The sequence below is a fragment of the Eschrichtius robustus genome, chromosome 16 (genome assembly GCF_028021215.1).
Source record: "Eschrichtius robustus isolate mEscRob2 chromosome 16, mEscRob2.pri, whole genome shotgun sequence".
Classification (NCBI taxonomy): Eukaryota; Metazoa; Chordata; class Mammalia; order Artiodactyla; family Eschrichtiidae; genus Eschrichtius; species Eschrichtius robustus.
In genome coordinates, this window is record NC_090839.1 from 28126802 (window position 1) to 28139379 (window position 12578).

Below are 12578 nucleotides of genomic sequence, written 5' to 3' on the forward strand. Positions count from 1 at the left end.
TTCGGCTTCTCCAACTTCCTTGTCTCAGCGTGGGTCGCGCGGTAACCAAGGCCACTCAAACTTCCCAGCGAGACCTGCCGCTTTCTTGCCTGTCTTGGTCTCCAAGGAAACGGACGCAGACTACCGAGCGCCTAGAGGAACTAATATCGCAAGGGAAAAAGTAGCTCTCTCCACATTTTTCTCATCGTGGTTTCAAATTCCCCTCAGCTGGCCCAGCCTATCATGCTAAAGAATTATGTCATATTTCTCTCAGCAAACCTCCATCACTTCCTTCTCCATCCTTACTCTTGGCTAATGACGTTGCTTCCTATTTTACGAGGAAAATCATGGGGCTCAGTAAACTCACAATTTCACATCACTTCATTTACCCACCTACATGCCTCCCTCCTGAGACTATGTGTAAACTGCCTACTGACACCGATTCCTACAATTGTGCACTGAATCCTGTCCTCACTCATTTTCTCTAAGATATTACCCGGGCAATTCTCCCCGTTTTCTCCATCACCCTTTCCTCTGTATTATTCTCATCGCTTTACCAACATATTTTAATTTCTCCTATTAAAAAAAGCGACCACTTACCATCCAGCTACCCTCCCGTTTCTGCTTCACTTTACAGCAAAACTTCTAGAGAGGTTTGCCTACTGTTTCCCATTCCTTTCAGCCTGTTCAGTCAGGCTTTCACTCTCCACCTCTCCTCTGGAACTGCCCTTGTCAACGCTACCAGTGACCTCCGTTTTGCTAATCCCCACGGTCACCTCTCAGTCCTCATCTTACTCAGCCTGTCTGCAGCATTTGACACAACGGATCACTCCCTCCTTGACACACTTTCTAAACTGGTGTCCAGCAAACCACTCCCTTGTGTTGCTTCCTACCTACTTCTCTTCTCCTTTCCTGGTTTCTCCTCTTCTCCCTTTACTCCCAGGTCGCCCCAGGACTCAGACAGATCCCTCTCTTTTTCTCTGTCCATTCTCACTACATTTGTGCTCCCTTCTGGTCTTGTGACTTCAGATGCCAACTCTAGATGCCTCCCAGACTCACTTCTCTAGCCTCTCCATCGAATTCCAGACACGTACATCCAACTGCCTACTCAACATCTCCACTTGGGCGCCTAAGAGGCAACTCTAACACTGAATATTTCCCCAAAAGCATTTTCCCCCAACTCAAAGTGGCAACTCTCTTTCTGGAGTCATTCTTTTTCATTCTCCACCCCCACTCTCCCGCACCACAGGGCATGAGGGATCTTATTTCCCCCACCAGGGATCAACCATGCTGCCTGCAAGCGCGGAGCCCTAACCACTGGACCTGGACCTCCAGGGAATTCCCCCGCAGTCATTCTTAACTCATCTTTTGACTCATCCTCATCCCACAACCAAATCTGTCAGCAATACCTTCAAAGTAATCTGGAATAAGACCGCTTACTACTACCACCACCCATACAAACATATACCCCACTTTCACTCTGGGACTACAGTACCAGCTCCCACCCTTACCCCACTCCAGTTCTCTCTCCACACCCCGGACTTGCTAGATAGAGCACAGATTTTAAAGTGCATTCCAGTTTAAAAAATAAATTGGAGGGAGCAAATAATTTGAAAGCACTCACACTTCAATAGGGGAATGTTACTATAGAACACAAGGCCAGAGCTCCCAACCTTCTCCCCCTCTTAAAAATCATAGGAGGGGCTTCCCTGGTGGCACAGTGGTTGAGAGTCTGCCTGCCAATGCAGGGGACGCGGGTTCGAGCCCTGGTCTGGGAAGATCCCACATGCCGCGGAGCAACTGGGCCCATGAGCCACAATTACTGAGCCTGCACGTCTAGAGCCTGTGCTCCGCAACAAGAGAGGCCGCGATAGTGAGAGGCCCGCGCACCGCGATGAAGAGTGGCCCCCGCTTGCCACAACTAGAAGAAAGCCCTCGCACAGAAACGAAGACCCAACACAGCCATAAATAAATAAATTAAATAAATAAATTTAAAAAAAAAAGCTTTAAAAAAAATCATAGGAAAATGCTATAAATAGCACTGCACGCTGTGGTCAACAGAAGGGACTGCTATGGCAAAAGCAATCAGCATGGATTCTCTGGCCATTCAAGACCCTCCCAGCTGCCCCTAGGGCTGAGGGAATCACTATGTCAGGCACCCCATTTGCAGAGCCACAGTACTCCAGCAAGGAAGCTCTGCCAGGAAACCAATAAGAAGTAGGAGGTAGCAATATGTGGTAGACCTGGGGGGTTGTCTACCCAACAGCCATTCCTCCCCTTCATCCCAGCGAATGGACCCTCATCTTGTTCAGGTGCTCACTTGCTTTAGAGGAGGCAGGTCCCAGCCCCAGCCCCAGTTCCAGCTCCAGTTCCAGCTCTGGTAGTCATGATTGGTCTGAGCTAGGCTTGGTGGGCCCATTTCCCTTGCCATTACAGGTTTGGTCATAGGCATGGGATAAAAGTCTGACCAAGGAGATGGGGTGGGAAGTCTACTCAGCAACTTTGGGGAAAGACTGTCATCACACTTTTATAAAAAGACACTGCAGAAAAACATTCCCTTGTCTATTACTAGACATCATCATACCTGTGTGACATTGCTGGAATTGTGGGACTGTGAGGAGAGTTAGCTGAAGAGGACATCCTGGAAATGGAAGAAGAAAGTTGAAGAAACCTGTTCCTTAATAGCAATGCTGAGTCATTAAATTAACCAATCCTGTCACCTATCTAGAAAGTACTGGAGATTAAGTAACAAATCACCTTATTGAGTGTGCCATTGTCAGTTAAGTTTTCTGGTACTTTCAGGCCAAAAACATTCTAATGAAAGCTACATGTGAAAGAACAACATTGAATTCACTCCCAGGTCTCATCTCTCTGTTGTCTTCTTGTTGCACATGGATGCTATTCTTCACTTGCCTCTGTTCCCTCTTCAAATCCTATCCAGTCCTAAGTGTGAGCATAACTTCCTGGGGTGACTTGGAGTTGCCAGGCCAAGCTTGGCTTTGCAGACAAACATGGCTTCATGGGGGCTGTGGCAGATAACCTCGTGGTAAGTTGAGTTTCTCATCATCTGAACAAACTACAGACCCTGGGGCTAGTGCTGTGTGTCATTGCTCTGCATCTAAGCAGTCAACAGTGCACTGGGTTGAATGGTGTTCCCCCCAAATTCATGTCCTTCCCAGAGTTTCAGAATATGACCTTATTTGGAACTAGGGTTGTTACAAATGTAATTAGTTAAGAGGAGGTCATACTGGGAAAAGGCTGGGCCCTTAATGCAATATGACTAATGTCCTTATAAGAAGATAAGAGACCCAGACACAGTGAAAATGCCATGTAACGAGAGAGGCAGAGATCAGAGTGGTGCGTCTACAAGCCACGGAGCCCTGTCATATTCATGGGCCATCTTCAGCTTGGCCACATCTGTGTGAGCCCTTGTCAGTCTGGATGAAGAAATATCATCAATACTAGTCTGCAAGACTCTGGGTTCCCTGAGCACAGTGAAGATGTCCAACAGGGTGTCCTCCTGGACCCACTTGGTGGTGAGAGGCTATAGGAGGACAAACTTAGTCAAGTAGTCCTAAAGAGCCAGAATCAATGTGCATAGCCTGATAGGATTTGCTTGCATGCTGATGAGATAGATTTGGCATCTTCAGTTGAGCATCTTGGAAACTATCAGTTTGGACCCCAAGTCATACTCTACAAGGTGCTCCTTTGCTGGCAGGGTCTGCTGAGAGTCCAGTACAACCTGACGATATCACAGAAGGTGCTCTTGTACCTGTGTTCCAGCTCACTCTCCATGCACGTGCACCAGCCACACCCACTGCCAAGACAGGTCTCAGAAAAATGTCAAAGAGTTTGTCCACGTGGACATAATACTGGGCTTCTGATCATGTCCCCTTCATGGACTCTACCAGTTTCTCATTCCCATGGAATAGGCTGATGTTGATCCAGGTCCAGACCCTGAGAGTCAAGTGGTTCTTTCTTCTCTTGGCGTTGGCCTCCTTCTCCTGGGTCAGCTGGCTACACTGCTCTTTCATGAAGAGGTTGCAGTTTATAGACTTGCTTTCCAACATCTGTTGCAAATACTGAAGTAACAGCTCACACATGTGGCCCCACGGCACCCAGCCTTTGCAAGTCCACTATCTTCTCCCTCTGGGACATGATTATTATGCCAGAGAATAAGCATTTGGAGGAAGGCTCACAGCCCAGAGAGTGTAGACATCCATGCTAACATTGCACTACCAAGTGAGAAGGAAACAAAAGAGAAGCAGCAAAACTCACAAAGGAACAATTTCACTGGGGAGGGAGTAGAACATGGTGAGTCAAACATGAGTCAGGGTTCCAATCCCAGCTCACCCTTAAGCAAGTTGCTTCATTTCTCTGAACCTCAATATATTCGTCAGTAAAATAGGCATAATAATGCCTACTTCACTGTTTCGTTTTAAAGACTGACTAGCACCATTGTGGTAAAGACTGCTAATGACCTCCAATATCCACTCTACCTTCTTCTGTAGTATTAGAATTTTTACTGGGCACATGGGCTGACCATTTCACGATTTCATTTCCATGGATGGACCTAGAGATGATCATACTAAGTGAAGTAAGTCAGCCAGAGAAAGACAAATATCATATGATATCACTTATATGTGGAATCTGAAAAAAAAAAGATACAAATGAACTTATTTACAAAACAGAAATAGACCCACAGACATAGAAAACGAATATATGGTTACCAAATGTGGGGGGGGGGATAAATTAAAAGGACGGGATTAACATATACACACTACTATATATAAAATAGATAACCAACAAGGACCTACTGTATAGCACAGAGAACTGTACTCAATATTTTGTAATAACCTATAAGGGAAAAGAATCTGAAAAAGAATGAATATATGTATATTGTATAACTGAATCATTTTGTTATACACCTGAAACTAACACAAAATTGTAAATCAACTATATGCCAATAAAATGTTTTAAAAATTTAACCAAAGAAGTGAAAGATTTGTACAATGAAAACTACAAAACACTGATGAAAGTAACTGAAGAAGACACACACATGGTGTGTGTGTGTGTGTTGGAGGGAGGGCAAAGTTTTCCCAAAGTTAGGAAGACTATTTAAAAATAATTATATGGATAACTTCTCTATGTGGAGGAAACCCCACGGGAAATACTTTTATGACCGTAACAGTTGAAACCAAGTTTTTTACCTGAAAAAAATATTGTAATAATGTATGATGGAAAATCTTTATCAACAGGCTCCTAATAGCAGTAGTACCTCAATGTGTCTAATTAAATAAGTTTCAACAGCCTTTCTTGTCGGTATCTGGCTATCAGAACTTGGAGGACTTTCTCGTGTTAGGCAGACTCTATAAAGTGATGAGGTTAATAGGTGAATCCTGTCCATCAGGCAGTGGGTGTGGCTCTGTTGTCCTGAACACAGTCTTTGATTTGTATGTGCTAGTTATTTACCTGACGACCTCACCATAAGGCCCTCCTTGATGCTGGGTCCCTAAACATTGACTGACAGTTTATAGTCTTGTCTCAATTGTCAATATAAAAATAGCCCAATTATCACCTATCTTAACAAATGTTTTTAACCTGAAATTTATCTGAGTATTGAGTCTCAATATTGATTAGTACCACCTCCCTGATGGAAGCACCTACTGGTCTATTCTTATAAACACACCCAGCCCTTTCCTGTCCTCCCAGATCTCTCCCAGAAAACAGAATAATGTCTACATGCAGTTATTTTTGCTGGAGATTAAAATTTTTCAACAGAAGTACATTAATATGTCTATGTCCAGAAAAATAACTTCTGGTTGAATATCATTGCGTAATTTCTTTATAATTGCTTAGGCTCTAATTAGCAATGATTTAATAAAGTACATTTGAAATGTATCTGTTATAATGAAACCTTTTAGTTTTAAGGAAAAATTTTTAATGAAATATCAAGTGCATAATGTAACAGTTTTCTCTGGACCATGTCACCCTGTTAAAATTGCTGTATTGTTAATTAATTAAACAGGTGTAATCAGCATCTGCGAAAAAAAAAGGAGCCTAGCTTGTGTACTAATACAACCATGAATGTAAGTTGTCAGTAAACAGTAACTTTGATGTAGGCATGGTTATCTCCATTTCACAGACATGAGGCAGAAGCACATAAGTGGCTAACCATTTAAGCTTTAGAGTTGGGTTGATGGGGGTTCAGGTTTTGACAATCACTAAGCTACTACAAGCTTTGTGACACTTGGCAACTCACTTCCATGATCGAGCCTAATTTCCTCATCTGTGAATAGGAACAATAATTCTAACCCACAGACTTTTTTTCTCTCTTGCTCTTCAGAACCTGTTCTTTCAAAGTCCACCTCAAATCATGCCTCCTCCCCAGTCTCCCAACTAGCTTTTTAAAAATAGCGCAAATTCCAAAACTCTGTCCGTAAGAACCCAGACTGAGATGCCAAACTGACCAATTCTGATAACCTTCTGTGGTGATAATCTGCCAGAAATGAGTAAAGGCTGCCATCTTCAGATGGCTTCGGTGCCCATCTGCACTGCTTTGCTCGCAGGATACCTGCCTGGCCCCGCAGCTCCTGGTTCAGTGATCTCTACAACAGACCAAGGTGACTGCTGGAGCACTGCTGAGGAGAATGGCTGACAATTTTTGAATAAATTCAGTGAGAAGTAAATATAAATGTTCAGTCTTTTATCCAATTCACAGTGCTGATAGTGATCATCAACAAGAAATAAAAGTAAAAAGAGAATACAGAAAACCTGGATCTGCAAAAGTTGACTTGAGAAAAATGGCATTGATGGAAAGAATGGCCATACCCATACCAACAAAATCTTATGATAGAAGAAGATATGGTTAGTAAAATTGAGATGGAGCCAGACCCCAGTCCACAGATCAAACCTTTTCAAAACACAAACAGATATCTTAATAGTCAGAAACAAAACAAAAATGCCTAATATATGTTGGTTACATGAGGGGTCCTGTCTAGCGCAGTAAGACAAGAAAAAGTGTAAGATCTAAACAGAAAAAAATCTTCGTTATTTGCAGACAATATGATTGTCAACATAGAAAAGCAAATTGATTCCAAAAGCCATTGGAAATCTTAAAAGATTTCAGCATTGTTGCTAGATATGAGTTCAACACAAATAATTCAATTGTGTTTCCCTTAAATACCGAAAACAAATATGTGATTTCTAAAGATACCATTTACAACAGCAACCAAGGCACCTTGGAATAAATCCCCCCCAAAATTATACAAAGTCTTTAGGAAGAAAACTATAAAATGTTATTGAAATTCATAAAATAAGACTTACATAAATGAGAAATCCAGGAGGGTCACTAATGGGGAGAGTCAGCATTACAATATGGCAATTCTGTATAAATGCAATGCAAACCCAATTAAAATCCCCAAAAGTGGTTTCCTGGAATTTAGTAAGCTGGTTCTAAAATTTATACAGAGGATCCAAATATAGCTGAGACAACCTCGAAGAAGAAGAAGGAAGAATGTTTCCCATTTAAAAAAAAGAAACTAGAGTTAGGCTTCATTTTAAAAAGAGGAAAATCTGGCCACAGTGGGAACGATAATTAGCTGGAGTTGACTAGCAGCTGCCCCTTCAGGTAGAATATGTGCCCTCCAGTTCTCCCAGCACTTTTCCTTATTTAAGGTACCTGCCTCGTAGATATTTGATTGTGTGCTAGTTACCTGGGGTGGGGAGTTAGGGTGAGAGGAATAAAAGAGATTATTTAAAATACAAGGGTTCTGTTTGGCTATGTAAATACCCTCACCGTGGAAAGATCTGAGCAGGCAAGCAGAAAGAATAAAAGAGTGGAATGTGTGAATCTGAGACTTTGATGCTTCTGCTTAATGATCCCAGTACGATCCTGGGGATGTGTGGCAGAGAAGGGATGGATGAGAGCACGTCGGGAGTTATAAAGTGAGGGAATCGGAAGGTCCAAATAGCACAAGAGTTGGAGATGCTGTCTTCCTGAAACCAGTACTGGAATCGGAGTAAAGGGAAAGATCTTAAGAACTCACAGGGACTCCCGGATGCTAAGCAGAACTGCAAGAGAAATAGGAAAAAATCCAACACCGGCAGAAAGGAAGAATAACCTTCCCTGGAAACCCATTGTGGACTAAGCTCTTTGACACAGGTTATCTCCTTGGACCCCCACATTCGTCCTCTGAGAGTAGATATTAATATCCCTTTGTTATGGATGAGCAAATTGAGCTATGAAAACTGAGGTCATTGGCCCCACGTGACAAAGCTGAGATTTGAAGCAGTCAGATTCAAACTAGGGTCTCCCTGACTCCACAATCCTTTTCTTTCACTAAACCCAGAAAGATCACTGGAGCACCCTGAAACACAAGCAGCTATGGTAAAGAAAACAAGATGACAAAAGGTGGTATTAACCCCACCCCCTCAACTACCCAAATTTTATCAATGCTTCTGAAGCACCAGTTGAGACAGATGAGGGAGGAATAAGGATTGTGTCCAGTGCTAACTTTAGTTAGGGAATCTGTGCGAACGGCGTTTCCTGGAGAGTCTGATCCAAAGAGTCTATCCAAAATGTCAGAGCAAAGAAGTAGAAGAAGTATAAGCCACCTACGCGTGGAGGCTGCCTGTTAACTCTGCCACTTGGCCAAGTGATTTAACTCCCATCTCCAAGCCCCTGCCTCCTGTAAAATGGGTATAATTACAACATTGTTTTGGAAGATTCCACGTGATAAAGCTTGCAGTGTGCTTAGAACAGTATCGAACACTTAAGCGCTCAATATAACTGTCATCATGAATATGATGGAGGTTTTTTTAAAAAATAATTCAGTATGACTTACTTGGAAATGTATCAAAAAATAAGGAGTGATGGATACAGGCGCAGTGTGATAAGGTATAGCAAAATTTTAATTAAAGATAAAATAGTTTAAAAGTTAAAATGTTCACTGCAAAATTCTTTCCACTTTTTGTATGTTTGAAAATGTCCATAATCCAACGTTGGAAAAATAATGCATTGTGATCTGCTCTGGGAGGAGGAAGGTCTAAGTTTTGTCTTTGTTTTTTTAATAGAAAAGGTACAAAAATGAAAACAAAATGGGCGAAATCTTCCTCAACTCTCTCCCGCCTTCGGGCTGTGGGCCGTTAGTAAAACTGCTTGAATGAAATCATCGAGGACCGCTTGCGAAATACCAAATCCTCGAGAGCGAGGCCCAAGGCTGCCAAACCCTCGCGAGGGACAGGGACGCGCTCCAAGCTCCGCATCCCACTTCGGTGCCGAGGAGGTAGGGTTGGAGCGAGCACTAACGGAAACGCGGCCAGGCCGTTACCAGGGGGTTCCCGGCCCGCGGCCGCTGACCGCCGAGCGCCGCAAGTAAATACCTTAGTCGGGCGGGGGAGAGAAGCGTCGAATTTCAAAAAAAAAAAAAAAAAAAAGCCCAAACCCCCACAGCCCCGGGCGGGCGGGCGCGCGCCATGGGCGCCCTTTGGCTGCGGGAGCGAGTGGAGGATGCTGGGAAGGAGGTAAAATGGCCACCGGCGGCGGCGCGGAGGAGGAGAGGAAGCGGGGGCGGGCGCAGCTCCTGTCCCTTGCGCGCCCGGCGGCCCGGGCCGAGGAGGCCGAGGGCGGCCGCGAGAAGATGGGCTGGGCCCAGGTGGTGAAGAACCTGGCCGAGAAGAAGGGCGAGTTCCGCGAGTCGCGGCCTCCGCGGCGGGAGGAGGAGGGCGGTAACGGCGCGCGCGGCGGGCTCAGCGCCCCTGCGGGCCTGGCGGCGCCGGGCCTCGGTGACTTCCCCCCTGCCGGCCGCGGGGACCCGAAGGGCCGCCGGAGAGACCCGGCCGGCGAGGCGACGGACGCCCGCAAGAAGAAGGGCGCAGCCGAGGCGGGCAGGAGGAAGAAGGCCGAAGCGGCGGCCATGGCGGCCCCGACCAAGCCCGACGCGGCCGAAGACGCGGCCGAGCGGCCCCCCCAGGACGAGCAGGCGACGGCGGCTGGCCCCGCGGTGGGCCCGGGCAAGGGCCGCTTCCTCGTGCGCATCTGTTTCCAGGGAGACGAGGGCGCCTGCCCAACCCGGGACTTCGTGGTGGGCGCGCTCATCCTCCGCTCCATCGGCATGGACCCGAGCGACATCTACGCGGTCATTCAGATCCCTGGCAGCCGGGAGTTCGACGTGAGCTTCCGCTCGGCGGAGAAGCTGGCCCTATTCTTACGCGTCTACGAGGAGAAGCGCGAGCAGGAGGACTGCTGGGAGAACTTTGTGGTGCTGGGGCGGAGCAAGTCCAGCTTGAAGACGCTCTTCATCCTCTTCCGGAACGAGACGGTGGACGTGGAGGACATCGTGACCTGGCTCAAGCGCCACTGCGATGTGTTGGCCGTGCCGGTGAAAGTGACCGACAGGTTTGGGATCTGGACCGGGGAGTACAAGTGCGAGATCGAGCTGCGCCAGGGGGAGGGCGGGGTCAGGCACCTGCCGGGGGCCTTCTTCCTGGGGGCCGAGAGGGGCTACAGCTGGTACAAGGGGCAGCCCAAGACGTGCTTTAAATGTGGTTCCCGGACCCACATGAGTGGCAGCTGCACACAGGACAGGTGCTTCAGGTGCGGGGAGGAGGGGCACCTGAGCCCTTACTGCCGGAAGGGCATCGTGTGTAACCTCTGTGGCAAACGAGGACACGCCTTTGCCCAGTGTCCCAAAGCGGTTCACAATTCCGTGGCAGCTCAGCTAACCGGCGTGGCCGGGCACTGAACACCCACCTGCCTGCCAGGGTGAACACAGAGCCAGCTTACCCCTCTTAAGTGCCAAAACTTTTTTTTAAACCATTTTTTATCGTTTTTGGAGGAGATCTTCTTAAAACTGCAAGAGACATCTCACTTTGCCTTCCTAAACTGAGTTTACTCCATTTCAGCCTTTCCTGAATTTGGTGACTCTGTCATCAGTAACGACTACCGACCGAGAACTGTAGTGTGCAGATATGTCTCCCCTCCCTTTTTTAAAATTTATTTTCATTTTTGTATTTGGAGATTTTTTTTCTGGTACTTTTTACTCCCCACCCCTTGTCTTCTCCCCGGATTTTCATTCTCCGGCTGCCTTGCTCATCTTTATGCCCCAGTGCTAGGTAGGGGCCCAGCACATGGTCGGCACTCCATCAGTGTTTGTTGAATTGAGAACATTGTTGACCCTGGCTTCTGTCAGGGTGTCTATCTTTTGCAGCTCATCCCGTCCCCTTTTAATTTGCTGCTTCTAATCTATGTGGTCTGAGAATTTGTGAAACCAGTGTTGTTAGAAGTGTATGTAAACTGAGTCAATAAGCTCTGAATGGTGGCCAAGGGCCTCTCTTACGGCATTAAAATGCATGGACTTTGTGACAGCACTTTCAGTGGCTCAGAAACCATTCTTCACAGAATCATGGAATCTAGAATTTTCCTGCTGGAAAAGACCTAAAAATAGGTTTAGACCAATCCGCTGGTTTTCCAACAGATGAAACAGGACCAGAGAGGTTGAATGACTGGGTCAAAATCACATAGCTGTCTGGTGCCAGAGCTAGCCTAGAGTAGAGTTCCCTGACCCCAAGCCCGGTGCTCATTCCACTACCTCTCACACCTCACAACATTTTCCTCAACACTTGAGGGCCCAGAAAGTCTGCTCTTTCCAGAATAATGAGCCCAGAGGAATGCTAAGAAATCATCTGGGGAAGGAAGCAGAAGATTTGGCAGGAGCTTCAGAATACTTGGGAGATACGGAAGGGACAAAGGAACATAATCCAGGGTGTACTCATTGCCCCCTGGGGTACCATATCTGGATTAAAGTGGCCCTGCTCCTTTGTGGCCTTCCCCTTCCCCGTTCATTGCCACCAGTGAGAAATAGAGGTGCTCCTGAGTAAAGAAAGGTTTACATTTGCATCTTAGCCTCAATAGCTAGCGTCCCCAGAGAAGCAGCTGACTGGAGCTCATCTGCAACCTCCGGACTCTCAGGAGAAAAACGGAATTCCAAATGAGCTGTTAACTCTAAAATGTACTTGGGAAGTAGGCCAAGCTAGAGGGCATTGGGTCTACTAAGTGTTATCTAGTTAAAGTAGAAAAGACAGTACACTGCTTTTCTTTTAGTTTTTGTCTTTCCTTTATGTTTTGCTATTTCCTTGTGGCTTAGAATGTAAAATCGATTGTTTAAAGTTTTGTTCTGAATAAATATTTATCTTTTGTATTGCCAACACTGCTGCACTATTTCCTTTCGAAATGTTAGATGCATAGGTTCACAGACCCCAGTTCAACCAAGGCTTCCCACACTCCATTTGTTTACTCTGCATATACATTTCCAGCCCCGCAGGCAACACTTAACACCTACTATGTTTTCCCAGGCCCTTGGGAGTTGTTACCTAAACCTTTGCTTCAAAATCACTTAGCATACTGTTAAAACTAAAGTGTCAAGTCCTAACTCAGTTCCGAGCAATCGGAATCACTGGAGTGAGTGAAATATTTTTAGTAAGCACCCCTAGCAACTCTGTTGGGCAGCCAGGTTTGAGACCACAGTTCTGAATAGTACTAACATGACTGAGAGGGACTGCCCTCAGGAGATTACAAACCAGTGGGAAAACCTGAGGTA

At 45.9% G+C, this 12578-nt stretch overlaps 1 protein-coding gene across 1 annotated transcript; it reads left to right on the forward strand.

Moving 5' to 3' along the window:
- The first annotated feature begins 9223 nt into the window (after positions 1-9223).
- Positions 9224-12186, forward strand: ZCCHC3 (zinc finger CCHC-type containing 3). The gene has a single exon (XM_068524841.1). It carries the CDS (start codon positions 9510-9512, stop codon positions 10722-10724), a length of 1215 nt encoding a protein of 404 aa, XP_068380942.1. The 5' UTR covers positions 9224-9509; the 3' UTR covers positions 10725-12186.
- The last annotated feature ends 392 nt before the right edge of the window (positions 12187-12578 follow it).